Genomic DNA, 22,765 nt, shown 5'->3' on the forward strand with positions numbered 1-22,765 from the left:
CTGCACATAAACAGTCTTTAGATATAGTTTTGAAACTTCTATGTGTGCCGCTTAATGCAGCACACATAGAAGTTGCAAAACCTCATTTTTTTAAATTGCTTGTTTATGTGCAGAAAGAACACCTTTCTGCACATAAACAATCAATGGTCTTTTGCTGTTTCTGTGTGTGCTGCACAACACAGCACACATAGAAGCAGCAAAAATGAAGAGAAATTAAACATTTTTAAGACCACTAAAAGTGACGTTCCTGTGGCGATAGGGGCTTGTAAATATGCTTCTGTGTTTGTCATCAATTCCAGTCTCTTTCATTTACAGAAGTGGTCATGTCTGTACATCTCTCCTCACATGTGGTGGTGAGGTATGAATATTCCATTTAAAGGTCAGTCATGTACTTACGGGTGTGCCTTTGGGCTGTAATCACCGGAACTTTGATGTGTTTTTAGAATGTTCGCTTGCACTTGGCCTGGGCTTTGTTGTGACAGTGTTTGTTGTGCAACAAATATCTGCTTTGTCCTAATTAGGCTCGGACAAAATTTCCATTATGCAGCATAAACTTGCGTAATTTCAGGAATTTCATGTAATGTTTGTCGCGTGAAACTCCTAAAATTACATTATTATGTCACAAAGTTTAATTACCTTCCCTTAATTGCAAAAAGTTGACACCGGTGCATTGGAATAATACAAACAACCAGAATGTAAGTGGCTATTATTTGAGGGGCTTTTGTTTTTTGCATCCATAATGTACATGAGGAAGCACTTTGCACTAAAATATAGCGCCAAATGTCGGTTTTGCATTTCCTGTAATTACTTGTATTTTTCCATTGTTTTTCCAAAATTTCGTGTAATTATGCATATGCAAATGAACCGAATTTCGAACACTAGTCCTCATGTCATTGTTTGCAGAGGTTCGTCTCCATGACTTTCTAATAGACTAATAAACGTTAAATGGCTTCACTCCATCAGGTTCTACATCAGATCTCAATCGTAATCAATTTAATTCAGTTTTATTGTTGATTAAATTATATCATGCAATTAGTACAAAATGTAAAAAATCATTAAACAAAGTCAAACAATTGAGATATAAATCTAAGGCTTGCAACTCATTTAGGGGTGACCAGGGATCGCAAATTGCGACCCCTGGGTTGCCTCTTGTGACTTCCTGACTTTGCATACTTCGAGACCAGAGTTAATAAGGGTAAAGGCAGCAGCAAAAACAGAGGTACTCAGATGTAGTTTTGTTTAAAAATGAAAAAAGGGCTTCTTTAAATGTAACTGCCAGTAACCAAGCTTTTGTGATGCACTAAAACAATTGTAAATCAGTACAAGGTTAATGTACCATCAGCCAGGCCAGATGCGACCTAGCAACCGACTTTTATGACCTCTCTAGCAGGGAGTGACTGCCCCACCTCCAGTGAATTTACTTTCAATTTCTTTCTGCTATTGCTATGGAAGGAGGTAGAAGTGCAGAAAAATTCTGAGTCCTATCAAAGGTCTCTCTCTCTCTCTCTCTCTGTTTTATTATTTTTAGCTTTAATAAACTTGATCTCTGGGAGTTGGCTACACTATTCATGGTGTCTGGTCCAGTAACATTGCTTCCCTTAAGTCCCCGGTGTGTTTTTTTTGCTGCTAACTGTAAGCATTTTGCTTAAGTATAAAGAGTTGCAGAATTGGATAGGCAAGTATCACAACATATGGGTTAAGAGCCTCAGCTGAAAGATTACAGCATAAAACGTAAATGTCCTTGAAAATGAACCTATTGAATATGCAGGTCGCTAATAAGCTTTTATGTTAAAGCTCACATCAAAAAGCTCCATTGCTGATCTAGAAACGTATTTTCAATACCAAAATCAAACGTTACTTAGGTTTGCCACCTGACCAGCATTTTACCCGCATGGCTGGCATTTTCATGTTAAGGCCAGCCAAAATATGTGGACAATTCCACAAAATATGCTATTTTCTCTTCTTTAAAATGTGAAATTATAGCAGCAAGTACACAAAGAAATGAATTCAAAAGTAATTTAGAACTGTATAATCTATCCCCAGGGGCGGCCTTAGGCATGTGCAAGCTGTGCACCTGCACAGGGCCGCCAAACGCAAATATTTATCCTTAATATAATAATCCTCTGAGGATGGATACATATTAGCGTGGTGGCCCCTGGCAGGGATTTGGTGGGCTCCGGGTCTGTTCCACTTCCAAACACCCTGACCCCCCCTCTTCACTGGCCTCCGCGCCTGTGTTCCTCCAGGGGGGGCCCTACCTACGCTCCCTGCCCAGGGCCGCCATGAGCCTAGAACCGCCTCTGCTATCCCTAAACTATTCCTAAAGCAAACAGAAGCAGTTTTGCCATGTTTAAACAGGGAGGGGAAACCTGGTCTTAACAGGGCGCAATGAGGAGAAATTCTTTATTTCTCTTCGTTTTTGCTATTTCTATGTGTGCTGTGTGCTGCCTTACAACGCAGCACACATAGAAACAGAAAAATGCCATGAATGATAGTTTATGTGCAGGAAAGTGTTTCCTTCCTGCACATAAACAATTATTACAAAAATGACAATTTTCAACTTCATTGTGTGCTGCACAATGAAGCACACACAGGGGCAGATTTACAAGTCTCTTGCTCCTCCTTGCGCCACCATTGCATCATTTGTGCAAACAATGTGGCCCATTTACAACTTGACGCATCTAGGGAGATCTGTCACGTTGTGAAGCACTGCATCACACCATACCTGCACCAAGTATAATGTATGCAGGGTGGGCATTCCCACACAAAAAGCCATGTAGAACTGACACAGTGAAATTTACAACATTTTACTGCGTCACTCTACGCCTTCACTGCGCCAAAATCTCTATGCCTTCTCAGACCAGGCGTAAGGAATAATAAAGGGTTTTTGTATGGGACTCAACTATCTGTTGCGGCACATTGGTGGAATTGTGTCACTTTCATGAGAAACTCCAACAATGCGTCACTTTTGTGCCAACAGATGCGTCAGTATTTAAGACGCATCTGTTATTCTTTGCTCCATGGAGCACTGTATTGTAAATAGAGCACATCCATGGTGGCGCAAGGACATTTGGCACTGGCGCAAGGAAACTGACGCATCTATGCAGATGCATCAATTCCTTGTAAATCTGCCCCATAGAAGTTACAAAGCGCCATTTGTGATTGTATATGTGGAGGAAGGGAAACCTTCCTGCACAGAAACAATAATTCCCTCAACCTAGGCACCCTTGCACTATGGTGCAAGGGTGACTGTGTTGGCACTAGGCAGCTTACTTTAGCGCCAGCGCTAGGTAAAATGCAGGTGTGCACCATATCTTTGTAAATTGTGCAAATCTCTGCGCTTTTGTAATGGCGGAGCATAGCATTAGCATTTTGTACTTAATGCAATGCTCTGCCATTCCCTTGTAAATATGCTCCTCAGTTTGTCCAATTAAATTTGAGTAGATGGGCGTGGCTCAGTGCAAACCAATGTCAGAGGCTAGCTGCAATATGTGGGAGCAAACAAGGAACACAGGTAACAAGTACGTACATATAGGTGAAGGAAATCTATATGCACATCAGTGAGTGGTATCAGGTGATATAAATAGTTGTTCATAGTTGTACACAGTTAATACCTTTGTACATAGCTGTGCACAGTTTATAAGGATAAGCTATACACGAGAAGGATAATGGCACACACAGGTGAAATGTGTCTAGGTGCACACAGGTGAGAGAATGACATAGAGTGGGTCTCTTAAAATGGGGGCAGTACATGTACAGAGAGCAGAAGCTGCTTTGTGAACGTAGGTACCAGCAGGCCAGGTTTTCATAAGCGAGGGGTGTCTGGGTGCATACATGTGAGAGTAAGTTCAGTGTGCACTTAGTTCACACAAGCAAGCAATTGAACATGAACCATTAGGCAATTCAGTTTGTGGCATGTGTTATGTATGTGGCTAACGTGATTAGTATACCTCGTCCAACAAAGGTTCAGGAACGCTGGAACCGTACAAGAGCTGTACCAGATTTTTATGAAAGCCAAATAAAAATATATATTTAATATGATTCTAAATGCAACTTGTTTACCGAGTCGGTCCTTAGTCTGAAAATCTGGCACATATGATGGCTTCCTGGAGCTATGATGGATATTCCTGATGAATATAAAATCAAGTAGTATACATTATTAACATTCACATTGTAAATATATGCCACACAAATCAATTAATAAACTATACATTCTCCCATACCAGGCACACGAGTTTCCTTGACATACAGGTAGTGATAACAGGAGAAATAAAAAGAATTGAGAATTGTGTGCGAGATGAGTATATTCATATTTTGTTGGACTATTTGTACTTGGGTCTGTAGAGTCTGTAAGCAGTGATAAGGTGGTCCTTCACATACGTTCCATCTGTTTATAAGGCTGTTCTGAGTCATCATTTAACCTGGGGATGTGGGTAGATATGTATTGGCGTGTGGGCATTCTGCCTGGGAGTTTGAGGCAGTATTTTGGAATTTGAAGCTATGTTTCGGAATATGATGACTGTAGTGACCTGTGATGTCTTTTCCCCTTGCACATAAAACTGTGCTCCTCGCTTTTTGTGTCTGCACCACTGGCATATCATGACATCTGAAATGCATTTTAGCTAATTTACTATCATTCTTTGATTATCATTTATTGTGCGTTCTTTAAACTTCAGCGATATACTTTGCTGCAACACAAACAGGTTTAACATTCACATAACATCGCTTATTTTGGTGTGTCTAGGGTCAAAGGTTATATGATGTCACTTTCTGTGATGTCATTGGGGGAGGGTCAAATGACATGTGATGGCACTTCCACTATCCCAAGCTGTTGGTGAATCGACGTCCATGACTTCAAATAATTTTCTTAACAGACGCAAAGTGGTTTAGAGCCAGCAGTGTCCATTTTTCAAGATAACCTGTCATTTTAGAGCTCATCCCACTAAGTCATGACAATTTGGCCTCCCATCATATGTGGATGTCATTCACATTGAAAGCTTCTCAGCTGGGAGTGACGCAATTACATAATTATCTAAAACAAAATCCATCCAGTCTTAAGCTGTAGGGTATGTTTTAACAAGAAACCTCGCTTCTGATTTGAAACCATTTGCGGATAATAATGACTGATGCAGTATGTATGGGCAATACCCACAAGCACCGTACACACAGACTAGGTTGCCCTTTCTGCATGCATGTACATCGCTTTTGAAATTGTTCTCTATGAGACCCTCGGAACCCGTGTACTGAGCGTTAAAAACAGAGCCAGCATACTCCTCTCTCCGATCTCCAATATCCCTTAGCAACCAGACTTGGCCCACACAGTATACAATATGTTAAACAGCTCGAAAAAGAAAATCAAGCTAGCCTGGCTGATAAGGGTGGTGCCCCGAATCCTGTCTCAGAATGCTAGTTTCTGGTCCAGGGAGGACCTGGCTTGGCAGTTTGGGCTGGACTGTTTTCATTACGGGCAGGGTTAGGACTGGTTTCCATATGGCTGGGTCTGAACTGGGGCGTTGTGGTGAGCAAAATAACAATGGATTAAACCCAGATCTTTGTGACTGGGGGTGAATGTTTGCATTGCTCAGCATTCCATCCATCATTTGTTCCTTTTGCTTCTGTCACCCTAACTCGGAAGGGCATGCCCAGACTTGGGTTCCTTGCTCACTGCACCACTTGATTCAAGCTAGCCTGACTGATATGGGGTGAGACCCTCGGAACCCGTGTACTGAGCATTAAAAACAGAGCCAGCATACTCCTCTCTCCGATCTCCAATATCCCTTAGCAAACAGACTTGGCCGACACAGTACACAATATGTTAAACAGCTTGAAAAAGAAAATCAAGCTAGCCTGGCTGATAAGGGTGGTGCCCCGAAACCTGTCCCAGAATGCTTGTTTTTGGTCTGGGGAGGACCTGGCTTGGCAGTTCGGGCTAGACTGTTCCCATGAGTGGCAGGGTCAAGATTGATTTGCTTGTGGCTGGGTCCAAACTGGAGTGGTGTGGTGAGTAAAAGAACAATGGATTACACCTAGATCTTTGTGTATGGGAGTAAATGTTTGCATTGTTCAGCATTCTGCCCATCATTTGTTCCTTTTGCTCCAGTCAAGACTCCAACTTCCATGGTGACTGTGTCCACCCAAAAAGGGTAAAACTGCTGTGTGAAATATTGTCGGTCCTCAAGGGGCTGCAAAAACAGTGGGGACTGCATGGACAAAGTGGTTGCATCAGCCCAATCTGGGTTACAACTACTGTGGTCACTTTTTAGAAACACATGTACTGATCACACATTTTACATTTGGGGTACTGGAACCTGTTCCTGAGCCTGATTCAAGCTTCATCCATAATTGCTGGGGGGACAATCATACTAAAGCCCACGTCAGTGGGAGTAGCACAAGGAAAATCAGTGGGTACATGGCAGAAAGAGAGAATAATAACTAGGATATCTGTCCTATGTACTGGATTAAATTCTATAGTATTGTTTTTCAACTGTGGTTCACGAACCCATTTTTGGTGGTTCAAAGAAAGTCTAAGAAATAAATATTGACACTTTAAAATGATGTATTTATCTTGTCATATTTGCTCTGCTTTAAAGGCATAGGTTAAATTCCATGCTATGTCTTCTGACAAAATACTGCGTTTTTAATATGGGGATTGGTCAATAAAAACTACTCTCATTTTGCAGTTAGAAAAAAATGTAAAGTGAATTATAAGACAATCTTGCTGGGGTATAGGTGTTGAATGTAATGTTTTTTAACAAACAACAACATGTAAATACCTGTAAATGAACTGTGCACATTCAGCAGTTAGAAAAGCAAACATGAAACCTATTTATTGTAATACTGAAGTGTAATGGAAACAAAGATTTTAACAGGCTCAGAACAAATTAAGACACTTTACTTGGTGGTGCACAAATGATAAATATTGACTGAAACACAATGTTGTGTGCAGTCTAGTTTTATCCTGGGCAAATGTGTTGCCCATTTCAATGGTAAATGTGTTGTAAATGACAGTGTGCTACCACGCAAAGCTTTTTTTACATAAAAAAATCACCAGCCTCATTTCCATTTGTTAGACACGGGTAGCGTGGTGTAGTGTGGGCGGGCCAAACTGCCAGGCAACACGCGCTGCAGGGCCCACGCTCCTCACCTCCTCTGGGTCACGAAGTATAGCGCTTAACAGGCATCAGGCAGCACCACCAACTTCAGGGGCAAAAGACAGTGCTCCTCTTCTCCGGGGCAATCAGTATATAGCGCTGCCCTCACCAAGCGCTAGATAGCAGGCAGGATACAGTCAATGAAAGTATAGCGCCCACCAGATATCGCAGTCAGGGTCCCTCGAGGCGCTAGGGTGCAGGCAGGGAGTGCAGGCACTTCAACTATGGAACATGTAGCGCTCTCGCAGTCCAGCGCTGCAGGTGTCAACTCCTCACCCCCTGGGCAGGAAGATACAGTGCTCCTTTCTTCTCCAGGGCAACACAGATCCAGTGCTCCCCTTTTCCAGGCACTAGGTAGCAGAGCAGCAGGCAATACTGGGCAAGAGCATCAGTCAGTGGACACTCATCAGAACAGGGCTGCATGTCCTAGGAACCATCATCCTCTGTAACGTGGTACTCCTCCTGATACAGCAGCCTTTACTCCAGCAGCGGGGCACTAGCCCTGTGGACAGCAGAGGGGCACAGTGGGGCACAGGGGTCAGCACACAGGCCCATGTGGCAGTACCTCCTGGCAGTAGGTCCCCTCCCATTCAAGTCCACGCTCTGTCTGAGCACATGGTGGCACAGCCCCCCTATTTATATGCCCCTCACCCCACCTACCAGACAGTGCCAGAAGCTTCTAGAAGTGTCTTGGGAAACCGGTCCTGACTGGCTCAAGGGAAGGAGTAGAGCACCCCGGCTCCCAGGTTTCCCTCCAAAAGCTGGGGTGGCTGGGAAATAAACAACTAGACTGGTAACCCACCTCAGTCAGGCGGCACAACACATAGCCATGTCATCCATTTTAAAAGTAGCATTTCTTCACCACAGCGCAAATAAATCTGCGTACGCTATTGCGCAGGATGTGTTATGGCATCTCAAACCACACATGGACTCTACATTCCTCTACCATGGGGGAGATATCCTCTAACGGGGGAAGGGGGGGAAGCGAAAAAAATCAGGAAAAAGGGCCAAGTCCAACACCATTAAACCTAGGTGTGTCATCTTCACGTCCATTAAAGCTAGGTGTGTCGTGAAAGTTTGATGTTCTAAACATTGGGTTGTGGTTCTAAAAACTTACGAACCATCAGAGTAGCGTTTGGTACTCCTTTGAGATAAAATAAATACTTAATTTTTTTTAAAGACACTGGGCACTTGGCTGGACATTAGAGTTATTATGTCTGTTGAATGATTGTTGAGTTCTGAGCTCAAGGGCCCTAGGCTGCTTCAATGAGAAGCATGTGACAGCCAACCCTCACTACCCTGAGAGTCAAGTGTGGAAAGGGTTGTACTTGGCTCAGTTTGCAGAGCCATAGCAGGATAGATTCCTGGAACACCAGTGGCAGACAACCTCAACTGTAGAAGTTTGAGGGCGCAGAAGCCCCTGTGTGCCCTGTGGGCCTCCAAATAGTGCATTTTCTTTACGCATGCTAACTATCCAACCAGCAGCAGCAAAAAACATTTGCTAAACAAAAAGGCTAGATCGATTAGCTTTGTGAATGTTTGTATTTTTTGTCTGAGCCAATCTGCCAAAACTGAGAAAAATATAAAGTCAACTTCATAAAGGCATTAATAGAATATAATGTTTAGTAGTCAACAAGATTGTTATCTTGTGTATTGATTAAGAGAATGTTGAATAGGCTGTAACAGTACATTTCATTAATTGGTAGCTCCTCTGCAAGAGCATGTCAGGCTGCGATGTTTTTACTATGATATAATCATTTTCTTAATGTAGTTTATTTGTGTGTCAAGCTGCACTGCTGCTGATGACCAGGTAGGGACAATCAGGCAGGATAATAGCTCCCAGTAATATCGAACTACTGAAGCTGAGACACCTAAAGGGATATGTGTGGATTGTTAAATTGTTTGCAGTCATATACCATCACTGGAAACCTTGTCTTCCCCTTCCTACCAGAATACACGGGAACATCGTCAACTAGTAGACAGAGGTTAACCTCTAGTACAGAGAAACATCTTGTGAAGAAAGTAATTTCCATACGAATGTGAAATACTGGTGTTAAACAGGAATCTAAAATGTATATAAATATAATATTTCGGTATTTATGCTCTATATTGATTTCGCTTCTTACCATTTTCGACATATCCTGGTATATACAAAGCAGGGCTTCTGTGCACTCTAAGTCCAAGTTTAGTGATCTTATCCTTCCCGCGAACACTCACTTTTAAGCTGTATCTACCATTTCCACGGACAGCTGTGAAATACCTGGAATAAATCCCATCATTCTTTGCAATATCAGCACCTACAAGGAAAAATAATGCATCTAATGAATACCTTCATACAATCTTCATGAGTTATCGTTGTTATAAAAACATACATATAACAAGCTTATAGGAAGGCTAGATATGGATCAATAATTATTATTTTCCATTCTTTTGGATGACTGATTGAAACATGTTTCTTGTACCGATCGTGCAGGTTTCAGGGTGTACAAACTGCTGAATCAAAGAAGCTTCCCAGTGGAATGCACATCAACACATCAAGCAGTTTTGATTGCCTTTGTCTTTTGTATATAAATGATGTTGTGGAAGTACACTTCATGAGCAATGCCCTCATTAGTTACCTGACATGTTTTCTAGCGAGGGACGCTGAGTTTCATTTCCTGGTGAACTTTGTCTTCTAAGAGATAGGCACTAACAAACACCACCTTCAGAGTTACTGCAAACTGAACTCTGACTGGCTCAAACCAATGCTGCATGTAGACACACCTAATAGGGAAAAGCTGATTTTTGTTACTAACAGATAAATGTTTTCAAAATGATATTCTCCGTCAGATGTCTCTATTTATTTAATGGCGTAGGTGCTTAAATCAAACATTTAGATATATATACAACTCTGAAGAGCGCTGTGTTGGGCACTGCTAGCAGAAATTGTACTGTAATAAACAAGATTTCAACAAGCAAATTGAATATTGGATTTTAAAACATAACGGAGACATATCATACCGTTAGTTCTCTGAACACAAACATCTTTCTTCCTTAGAGCAATGTAATTCGTAAATGGGTGAACATGTAAATCCTTACTTACAGAATGTAGCCACATATGCTGTGAAAATGCCAGAGCAACGTCTGGCCAATTGTTGAAGAAGTATGGCTCCCAACTTCAGTTTTAGAAACCAACAACCCAGCGGATAATCTGGAGGAATCCCTAAAGAGTAAACTAATCTTCTGGTTACAATGGCTTAACCCAGTTAAACAAATCTGAATCGCATAGTCCCTGAGTCACAAACACTTTTGTGTGGGAAAGAGTGTGTTATGCATGGATATTCAGGAGTAAGTCACACCCATGTCTTGATTAAAACAAACTTTTGATTGAAAAACTTTGCAAATCTGCTCCAAAGTGATTAACTTTTTGGAACTTCAACAGATTTTAATCCTCTATTTGGAAACCGATTGCAATGTTTGAAATGGTCTCAAACACGTTTCCAAATCTCATACCAAAATGACCCTGGAGATGCAGGATTGACACTAAATATCAACTCTTTCTTGACTGACCCTGTGTACTTGCTTCTGCGATTACTTTGAGTGGTACCTGGTATGGGTACTTTATGATTGTGTGCCTTTTGCAAGATGATTTCTTGCCACTAAAGGGAGTTGCATCTCTAACAGTTATTAAACTCACCCAATAATGACATGAATTTTGCTTCAGATTTTCTCACGTCTGCGTCACATTTTGAGCCCTCTCTATGTACTATAACATGATGTGGGTTTAAACGTTAATGAGACAGAATATCAAGGGCAAAAAATGTGAACTACCATAATATTGAGTTAAAAATATTGTGGAATGGAAATACTGAGTGCAAGAATATCTGTGTCAAGAATATCGATTACAAATATAGAAGTTATTAATATTGTTTGCAAACATATAGTTGTTTAACACCTTAGGTGCGTGTAAACATCCCTCCCCAGTGCTGCGCTGTCCATTGGAACCAGTGCTGAATGGACGTCCAATGGTCGTGCGCAGCACTGGGGAGGTAGCGCTGCTGACGACCGTTGGCCGTCAGCAGCACTTAAGGGGTTAAAATATCGATGTTTTTATTAGTGTTATGTATTTAGTATATATTTTAAATGTATGTGATGTATGTTTTGTATAAGTATTGTTTATGTTTTTAATATGTGTTAAATGCTAAGCAGTTATTAATTTTATTTTAATTAAGTTTTGCATTGTTTAGTTCCGTAGCGTGTTGTGGGTTTATAGGGGAATAGGGTGGAAAGTAATTTAATTATAATAAACTAATGAAGATTTTTTATTTATTAATATTTATTTAATTCAGATGTTATAATGTTAATTGTATATATATATTTTTTTAGTACATTTCAGGTGTGGGTTGTGAGTTTTATAGGTGCAAAGGGTGGGAAGTAATTTATTTTTAATTAATTCATAGTTAGTTGTTAATTAACATTAATTAATTAATTGCCAAATTAATATGGAAGTTGTGTAACTAATTTTAGTTGCAGGTTTTGGGTTTTTTAAGGGTAAAAGGTGGGAAGTAATTTATTTTTAATGAATCAATAGTTTGTGATAATTCATATTAATTAATTAATTGATTGATTAGGGTAATTGTTTAATAATTTTTTGTTTGTGGGTTTTGGGTTTATAGGAGTGAAGGTTGGGGAGTAAATTAATTTTAGTTACTATACAATTAGTTGGTAAATACTATTAGTTATTTAATTGAATTTTATTTTTATATTGTAATGATATTTTTTACAGTTTAATTTTAGGTATGGGTTGTGGGGATTATAGGGGTAAATGCTGGGAAGTTAATTACATTTTAATGTATTTTTATTTGTTTTTCATTAATATTATTTGATTAATTGAAAATTAATTATGTTAATTGATTTTTTTTTCAATATGGGCTGTGAGTTGTGTGGTGTTATAGGGTAGGGAGTAAATAGATTAAAAGTATGTAATAATTAATGTTTTTTTAATCAATAACTTCTAATTAAAAATATTTATTTGTTTGAAAATTACTATTTTATTCTATTTAATATAATATTTGTAGGTATTTGTGATATGTATTTCACATTATAATATGTTTTTATTTTTTATTTTTATCTTAAATATATTTTCATTTTTAACACATGTAAAAAAAAATTTATTTACTTTAAATGTTTTATTATGTTGATGATATTTTGCTTGTTTTTAATTTTGAACTGACTGGAATGAGAATAGTACATTTTATCCCTCTGCAATCCACCACTTTCCCTGTTGATGCACTGACTGTTGTGGGAATAGTAAATGTTGTCCCTCCGCTCTCTAACACTTTCACTAATGTTGCACTCACTGGAGCGGGAATTGTAAATGACTTCTCCAGGACACATCTTTAAATGTGCTATGTGTGTAGGACGATGTAAAAGAAATCTAATTACATTTCTTGCTTCTGTCAGTTAAAAATGCTTTATCCCCAGGAAGGTGTGTAACAAATCAGAGATATCATGACAAATGGTGGTTACACAGCCAACGTATGAGGTCCTCATTCGCCTTACACTGTGTCTGATTTATCGGTGGTAGTAGGATTACTCAACTTAGTTCAGTTATACATGATATTCCAAGTATCATTGATATAATGACCTCTTTGACATGTGCCTCAGTCTGCTCTGATCTTCTGCACTCCATGAGACAGAAATGTTACACTAATGATGTTCTCAGGATCTGTAAGGTATATTCCTCCAGCTCGTGGAACAGACCTAAAATGTTAAACTATGTTCCAATACTATCTACATAGGTGGTATTTAGCAGAAGAGAACACACTTGTGTAAATTTTAGGCTGCAATTACATTTGACACAAGCAACATTGAAAGACGTCCTGGCTGGGGCATTTTACCCAAACCCCTGTGAGTCCCAAGGTTCCCTTACGTGTAAATCGGATGGATGGAAGCGAGCTTCATCCTTCTAAAGTTCATAAAAACATTAGATGTAGAAAGGACTGTGATGACTGTGATGACTCTACGTCTTTATGAAGATTGATCTAACAAGAAAGAGAACTGTAACTAGTGTGCTGAAGGGTTAACTATAAAAACTATAATTCCTACAAGTATCTTAGTTCCCATTGTTGAAATCAATCAATAAATAAAAGACTCTGTTTAGATCTAAAACTTTTTGATGGGTATTTACCTGCCCCATTGTCCAGAAGATCCAGGGTCTCTGTTTGCCCATTCTGTGGGTCAATAGTGGCAGTGACGTTTGCCCCAAGAACTGGTAGAAACCCTTGGCTGACTTCTGCATACACAACCATTGGATTTGGAAACACAGGCTCGTCTTTATTCATGTGAGCCTTGACCGTCACAGGGGGAATGTTGCTGTTGGCGGCCCTAGAGGTCACTGTTATACCTACAACCTGATCAGCATTTGCTGTGTTGCAAAGATTGTACGTCCAGTTACCAGCCTGCAAAGGAAGGAAAAAGATGCGTTTTATCATAAATGAATTTTGTGTTTAATGTTATCGTGTAGCTGAATAACAGAAATCCTGTTTTGACAGTGGGTTGTGGACTCTGAGCATGAGCAATAAAAGCAATGTAAGAATATAACAAGGTCCGAAGAAGACAAAACAAACGCCACTGGGGTATTGCAGAACTGCTGTTATTGAACTGCCTATGGATTGTATCTCACAGCTCACTTAATTATCTGGCACAGAGCACATAAAGAACAGCATGAGAGAACACATGGAGATATTATCCCTGAGAAGAAGGAGAATGAGAGCAGCCCTGGCGCAATCATGTGATAATACATTATTGGACTGGGCCTATAGCTAGTGCTGACTGGTTGCATGGTCAATCATTCTATGCCAGCACATACTTTGGAATATGAGAGTGTGACAGGCAATCTGATTTATGAAAATACAGTCAATAGCTAATGTCATTGATCTGCTGTGACATCTCTTCCAGAACAGCTCATTTCAAGCTCTAGCAATGAGCAGAAGAAACCTTATTGACAGGAGGAAGAGGTTTTAATGAACAGAGAGAGTATTGGGGTCAACAGACTGAAGTCCGCGAAACTTTTTTCAACCTAGCCTTGATCACTGGTTCCAGATGTTGTACATTACCTTTGTTAAAAATGGTCCAAACCTAATTTTATTATTAGTCCCACAGTCAATATTACTTTAATATTTTTAATGTAATCAGTATAAACAGTTGGAATTATACTGCTATAATTATGTATTCTTCTGAGAAAATCGGTTAATATAACTATAAAAAGTTTTTTTGGGGCGTCCTGGTACTCCCTTTCTCATCTTTTCTCTCAGCACTTCTCCTTCCTAGAAGTTTAAAGCTAAGCCTTAGCCATTAGGAACATTCTACTAGTTAGGGAGAAGACTGGTTAAATGCTATGCACATTTGGAAGATAGATTACAGTGTCAACTCCCTTCAAGATCTGGACCCCCGTGATATCACTGGATTATGGAATGCCAAGTCATCTGTAGTTGCATAATCTCAATCAAACCTATTTGTAACTTTGGGAGAATTTTGTTGTTAGTTACTCCAATCAGAGAACTCTCCGTCAGACGGAATCCTGCCGTCGCATGGCCTATATTCGAAGGGAGAGGAGTGTATGGGGGGGGAGGTGGTACCACAGAGACCAAGGAATGCTTTTGATAATATCTGGATAGGTATCTTGGAGTTTGTAAGACCTTACCTTCTTGGACTTCTGGTCTATTTTTCCTTTTTTTCCGTCTTCAAATCCTTACCTTCTCTAATCTATGTTGGGCAATCCTTCATACATAGACAACTAGTGAGACCTGATGCACAGGAACACCTGAAAATATTGCTTAGACTTGTTACTAGACCTGTTACTATGTTCATGGAAAACACAATGTAACCTTTCCCCTCTGGGGAGCTTTTGCTGGGCAGTAGGGTCACATCTTTCCTCCTAGTACCAATTAGCACTCCTATGTGGTTATACTCTATGCATATACTACATAACCTCTCACCTGATGGCCATAACAACGCATTAATTCTAGCAAAAGACCTTAATATAGTGTCCCTGAATTTCAAAGGTCTTAACCATCCAGTTAAAAGTCGGAAAATTCTGGATTATCTTAACAAAACTAAAGGGGATGTCATCTTATTGCAAGAGGCAAAGTTGTCTGTGGACGATGCTAAACTAATTAAAGGTAACTGGATATCTCAAATGGCCTACTCCCCTGCTGATAAATAGAAACGGGAAAGTAATAACATTGATATAAAAAAAAAATCGAATATCTTGCAGGTAGGCCAGTCTCATGATAATGATGGCAGACTTTTGGTTATCCATCTGAGAAAAGGAAAAGATCTAATTAATGTAGTAAATATATATGGCCCCAACTCTGACTATCCGAAATTCTGGGCTGAGGTATCTAATACTCTGGAAGGTTTTCCCCAGGATCCCCTCATTGTAGTGGCAGGAGACTTTAACATGCCATTAGACCCTATAACGGACAGACAGTCGACCTGCCCCTATCACCCTACGAACTCACATGCCATACTCCAAACCATCTGCTCCAAATATAACCTTAAGGACGCCTGACGCCTGCAAAACCCAGATACTAGAGACTACACCTTTTACTCCACCCCTCTACAACTCCTACACCAGGATAGACTATATTCTCATCTCCGGATCCCATACACGGTTCATTGACCACTCAGATATAGCCCCAAGACTAGTATCAGACCACTCCTGTATTAATCTAAAACTGGCAGGGTGCCACAACGACTCCATACCTAAGAGTTGGCGCTTCAACAAAGATGTACTTACAGACCCTGCAGACAAAAAGAAAATCAAGGAAGCTATCTCAGACTACCTTAAACACAATGATAACACTGCGACCAGCACAAACACTCTCTGGGACGCACTAAAAGCCACCATTAGGGTATACAGTAATTGAAATCAAGACAAAAATAAACAAAAGCACGAATCTGAGACTAAAATAGCTTGAACAGGAGATCAAAAACTTAGAAATAACTCATGCTACCTCATTACATGATAAGATCCTTACCCTACCTAACGGAAAAGAAATACGAGTACAATAAAATACTAAGTGAAAGAGCAGGGATTTGGGTTAACAAATACAAAGCTCTTAATTTATGTGAATCAAACAAGGCAGGAAAATTACTCGCCTCCTACCTCAAACACAAACAGAACCAGAATGCCATCTCATCCATTAAAGACTCTAACAACCAAACCCATACCAAACATAAAGATATCCTTAGGATCTTTAAGACTTCTATCAAGATCTCTATAAATATTATCAGAACCTTAACATAGAGGACTGCACCAAATATCTTAATAGACTCAACCTGCCTCAACTAACCACAGAAGACACAATAAGGTTAGGACAGTAAATCAACTTTATGGTAATTGAAAAGGCAGTTAAAACATTAAAAGACAACAAAGCCCCTGTGCCGGATGGCTTTACAGCTTTGTTCTGTAAGACTTTCCTAGACCAACTACAACCAACCTTGAAACAAGTCTTTAACCACATTTCATCTAAAGGGATCACGTCAAACACAATGTCAGAAGCTAACAGAATAGTCATTTCAAAGGAAGGGAAGGATCATCTATCACCAAAAAATTATAGACCTATCTCCCTGATCAACGTGGACTGTAAAATATATGCTAAGATCTTAGAAGGTAGACTCAACGCCGTTCTTCCGAAAATAATAAGTAGCTCTCAGGTTGGTTTCCTCCGTACACGTATGTCCAACGATAACACCTGCCTGGTGCGCCATGTGCTAGAGAATGCTGCTACTAAATCAGAGCCATCAGTAGCTATCATACTAGACGCAGAGAAGGCCTTAGATAGGGTATCCTGGGCTTTTTTGGAACGGTGCATGCACTGCTTCAACCTGGGTGAGGACTACATCCGCATGGTGATGGCTCTCTATGGAAAACCATCAGCCTGGATTGTTGTCAATGGTTCACTCTCTGAACCCTTCCCATTACAATAGGGGATTAATCAGGGATTCCCGCTATCTCCATCCTTTTTCTTACTGGCATTAGAAACCCTCATCCAGGATATTGAACTACATTCGAACATCTAGGGGATAGATATCAATGGCACCCAGGTAAAATTTGTTGCTTATTCAGATGACATATTATTAATAACAGAACAACCGAAAACATCAATTGCAGCTTTGATGGCCACAATCATGGTATACTCCGGTTACTCAGGTTATAAACTTAACAGAGAGAAATCTGAACTCAAACCATTGAACATCCATTGTACAAGAGGTATTTTGGGAGGATCTGGACTCACATGGCAAACAGGCTATATCAAATATCTGGGCATCGAATTTGGTAGTAACTTAATGGATATTCTCCACCAGAATGAGAAAACTTTATTAGGGAAAATAAAAAAGCTCCTAGACTCATGGTCACCGAAATGTATCATGTGGTGGGGCAGAATTGAAGCAATCAAAATGATGATCACTCCTATGGTAATTTTCTGATCATTATGCTTGCCCACCTACTGTCAGATGAATTCCACCACAAACTAGATGTCCTCATCACCAAATTCCTTTGGTACAGTAAAAAAGCACAGTTTAGTATAAAAAATTGAGACTGGATAAAGCCTTGGGTGGTGTAAACCTAGCCGATTTCAGACTATACCAGCTAGCCTTCCTCTCAAAGCAAGGTTCATACTGGATCTCTCCACCAGCTGGCTACACCCCGGTTTGGTTAGATGTGTAGAGAGCTATCTTTGATAACCTAAGTCCCCTCGCTCTCCTCACATTGAGAAGGCTCTACCCACATACCTCTAAGCCCATTTTTAAAAATACAAAAATTGCACTCCTTAGAGTAGATAAGAAACTGGAGAATAGTATTAAAGGCTCCAAAATGGAATCAATCTGGTTCAGCAACAAAGTTTTGTATAAGGTCAAAAGTTTATCCCTAGACTCATGGTTTGAAAAAGGTATCCTTTTCCCGTACCAACTAGAAAATGCCTCATACCCAGTCACATGCTCTGACCTCCAATCGAGATATAACCTAGCTTACATTGAGTTTTACAATTTTTTGAAAATCAGAACGGTCCTCTCTAAAGCCAAGCTAACCTCCGTTCAACCATCAATCCCACTGTTTGTTGCAAATATTAATAAAATGGGCCACCAGGTCTCCCAAATCTAGAAACTTCTCCGCCCAAAGACCTCCAAACTTAACCATAAGACTATTGCCTAATGGGAACAACAAGCTCCGGTTCCATTAAACTAACCGAATTGGCCCACACTGTGGAACTCGGTCTCAAGCAATAAGATCTCCCCGGTCCTCTCCTAAACCAAATACTGGCTACTACACAAAGCATATGGGACTCCGGCCCGGTTATTCTTCTTAGTCCTCCGTAGTGACTCATCATGTTGTAACTGCAATAAAGAAGTGGGGGATATAGCCCATCTTATCTTTCAGTAAGCATCTGTAAAACCATTTTGGGGGAAAGTTTTTGCCTTCCTAACTGACATGTTTATTTGTACCTTGACCCATGAATTTCCCACCCTACCAATAGCCTTCTTGAACGCGGACTTAAGATCTGACGCTGATAAATCTCTACTTGACCTTTTCAGTCAGTCAGTCAAATACTTTATTCGATAAATCAATATCCTAAAAAGACATTGGTACAATTAAAAATATAATATATACAACAATATTATACAAAAATATGACAAATATGTGGCCATTAAAATTTGATAAAATGAGAGTAAAAATGGCAATCTGCTATTTTGGTTTACATTGCTACATCACTGTCGATGTCTAAAATCAGTTCATTCTAATTAGGATGAACCAAATTCATTGAGATACGATTCATCTTGTTCCTGATACGGACAGCGGCTACTAAAAAGCTAGCAACATGGAAAATTACACGGTGGGTGTTTAATAATTGTAAATACAGGAGAGCTGGTTTTACTTGTAGAAACCATGCCTCCCTCAGTATAGGAAGCAGGAACTTCTTCCTACCGTCCGCGTAGTGTTCACAGAACATTAAAAAATATGTTGTGTCCTGTGTGGAAAAATTGTCACAGTTACATGGGCTAGCCTTTTCCGGATTACACCATTTGGGAAAGCAGCCTAAGGTCAAATGAATCAAATTAAAACGAAAACGGGTTAAAAGATGCCTATGGTAGGGACGGTTAACCAGAGTGAGATAGAGTTCGGGTCCAGGTGAGTTAACTAAGATGAGATTAGCTCTAACAGCTGGTATCCTTAATTCTACCTCCTCTCTCTCTAATGACAACAACTGCAACATAGCATTTTTAGTTAGTAAGATGTCCTTAGATTTAATGGACTCAGGAGATGAGAAGGGCTCAGGTCGCCCTATTTTATGAAGACTTGTTTTATTATATGTCAGCCAAGGGATTTTGCTAACATTTTCCAGCAGGAGACAATCTTTCAGGATGATGTGGTTCAGGGAAATTTCCTGATTTAGCCAGGTCTTCAACCATCAGGTTAGAGGGGCTGTTTTTATTATGTCAGAAACGTGCCTCACCCCCAACTCAGTATGGATAGTATAGGTTGGTGTGGACTGCGGCACTGTTAAAATTGATCTCAGGAATTTATTTTCAGCCACCTGAATTCTGTCTTGGGGCAGTAACCCCATATTGAACTACCAAAAGTGGCAACTGCAAGACATTTAGCTGTGTACACCTTCAATATTGCTTTTACTGGTCAAGCCCCTATTTTGTTGGTAATACCCAAGAAAGCAGAGGTTGTTCTTGCAAATGCAATATTTCTATTTTTTTGTTGCTGGTTTACTTGACCTTTTATTAACATCCGCGGGGAAAATAGTTCTTGCCAACTGGAAGGATACAAGCAAGGCATCCTATAAGGGATGGATAAACTGGAACCCTCATCCAGGTTGTTGTGGAACTCTATGGACACTCATCTCAACTCCTACAAACCTTCATAAACAGTACTGTATGTTGCTGTACCACACCTTGTGAGTTAATGTACCACCCCTTGTACCCTTTTATCTAATTGTTATTACTGGTACTAGGCTGTTATGTGTTAGGTCTATTAATACAGAACTGCTCTTATGCCCACAACTGCATTGAAGCCAGCATGTATAGTATATTGCTAGTCTAATCGTTGTTTCCCTTTTCCTTCTCCTCTTTCTTCTTTCCTTTTTCTTCTTTCGGTTTCTCTTCTTCTCTCTCTATTGATCACTTGGGTTAGTATCTTGATACCCTCATAGGAATAATAACCTTGTGTATGCTTTTGGACACGCTATACTTTTGCCTTATATATATATGCTAACCCTGAAACAGTATAACTCTATGTATCTTTCTTATGGAAAATCAATGCAGTACCTTGAAATGAAAAAAAAAAAGATCTGGACCCCACAAGCCCCAAATTATTACGTGTGTATATAAATTGTGAATTTTTGGGGCAAATCTTTTTGTAGTGTGTTGAAATTTCAATTTTGTTTGTTTGAGTACCTCATAACAAGCATCTTCAATGCTATCATCCTAATTGATGTAATGAAACATAATCAAAACTGCCTTTTCCCCAAAAAAGTAATTAATATGTTAGGAATATAAAACAAGTTACCACACTCTACCTTGACATGGAAAAGCAAAGCACCTGAAATCATCCTCAAAATGACTGCTCTTGTTTTAGAGAAGGATTCTAAGATATAAATTGAAGTTTTCTGCAGCATGCACAAAACCTTGGGACTATAAGGCCCAAGATTACCGCCACCCAGCTGCACAGGTAGTACATCACTGGATCTCCGATCATGCACCTGCACATGAAGTGATTTCGCTGAATTTCCCGTCATCCATCTGGAAACGAAGTGATATTACTGTTTTCCCTGTCGAAACCGTAATTAAAAGAAGAAGCCATGCAAGAGGACTTCATTTTCCACCACCCATCAGCACAGGAAGTGACATAATTGGATGTCCTTCATCCACTTGCATAAGGAAGTGACATCACTGAATTTCCTATCATCCTTCTGGAAAGGAGTGACATTACTGTATTTCCCACCAAAACCATCTTTAAAAGAAGACGCTAACAGGAGAATTTTATTTCCCACCACCCATCATTACAGGAAGTGACATCATTGAATCTTCCATCATCCAACTGATCAGGAAATGATATCACTGAATTTTCCATCATGCATCTGGTCAGCATCTGACATTACTGGTTTTACAACCATTAACATCTTTAACAGAAGAAGTCAAGCAAGCTGATTACACTTCCCATCACCCATCAGCACAGGAAATGAGATGATGACACATGGACTCCTTCTGCACAGAAAGTGATATCACTCAACATCGTTATTGGTTTTCCTGCCATAACCATCTATAAAAGGAGAAGCCAAGCAAGAGGACTTACTTTTCCATCACCCATCAGTATAGGAAGTGCCATCACTGGATCACCCGTCCTCCACCTGGACAGGAAGTGACGTTACTGGTTTTACCGCCATTAACGTCTTTCACAGAAGACGTTAAGCAAGCTGATTACATTTCCCATCACCCATCAGCACAGGAAATGAGATCAAGACACATGGACTCCTTCCACCTTCCAGGATCTACTTAATGACAGATGCACTACAGACGTGCAGCTTATGAGATTCCCTGACCTACCCCCAAAACTGGTACTGGTCAGTTCTTTCCATTTTCCTGGTCCTAGTTCCACACTATTAAGGGGGACAAAAGCACAAGGGCAGGCCTGGTGTCAGGTTCCTATGTACGTGTTGTACGCAGGTTCCATTGAAATGAAATCAGGGCAGGGTACAGATCCTCCCTAGCCATCCTTCTAAAAAGACACAGTTTTAGCTACACCCAGGTCCCCCTACTCACTGTCTGAGCACATGACACATTTTTTAATGGAGGAGCCGTCAACCTTCCCTGGCAACTGGAAACTCCTAGACAAGGCCTCAGAAACTATAGGCAGGAAAAGGCCAACTTTTTAAAAGTGTTATTTTCAAAATTGTAATCTAAAATGCGACTCTACCATTATAGAGGATTTAAAATTCATTTGAGTATCACCAGTATTTTATTATCTACCCCCAAAGTGAAGTTAGCACTTATTCATTGAAATAAGGTAACCCTGTGTTAGTCTGTGGGAGAGACAGCCTTATAGCAATAAATAACGACTTTGGGAGATTTTCACTCCAATGACATGAAGAACTTAAACCTGGGGGCACCACAGTATCTGCCGCTCCCTCACCTGCTGCTCCAGGCCATGAACTACTGCCTCGTAACTCTCCCTGCTCCACTCGGGAGCCAGCGACAATGCTGCCATCCACCTCATGGACACTGCACTTCCCAGCAACGTCCGGGAGGCGGCCCTAGCTCGTTTTTGCACTTCCTGGACCCAACTTATTCCTTCTGCAGCTCCTGGCTCCCAGGACACCGCATTATCTGCTGCTCTCTCAGCTGCTCTTCCAGACCTCGGACTCCTGCCTCGCAATTCTTCAAGATCCACTTGGAAGCCAGCACCGCCATCAGCCTCAGGAAAACTACATTTCCCAACAAACTCTGGGAGGCGGGCGTAGCTAATTTTTTCACCTCCCGGGGGTGATTTATGCCTGCTGCATGCTCACGCTTCGGTGGACATGCACGGGCGACACCTGGGTAAAGCCTGACCAAGGGTC

General features: G+C 40.3%; 1 protein-coding gene across 1 annotated transcript in view; it reads right to left on the reverse strand.

Annotated features, from left to right (window-relative positions):
• CLCA4 (chloride channel accessory 4) overlaps positions 1-22,765 on the reverse strand; it is a 323,718-nt gene that overhangs the window by 17,311 nt on the left and 283,642 nt on the right. Inside the window, exons 10-11 of the mRNA XM_086953978.1 lie at positions 13,321-13,591; positions 9,278-9,448 (exon numbers count right to left, since the gene is read on the reverse strand). Of these exons, the coding sequence (XP_086810104.1) occupies positions 9,278-9,448; positions 13,321-13,591 (442 nt within the window). The remainder of the gene's footprint in view (positions 1-9,277; positions 9,449-13,320; positions 13,592-22,765) is intronic.

This window comes from Lissotriton vulgaris, chromosome 1_1 (assembly GCF_964263255.1).
Source record: "Lissotriton vulgaris chromosome 1_1, aLisVul1.2, whole genome shotgun sequence".
Taxonomy (NCBI): domain Eukaryota; kingdom Metazoa; phylum Chordata; class Amphibia; order Caudata; family Salamandridae; genus Lissotriton; species Lissotriton vulgaris.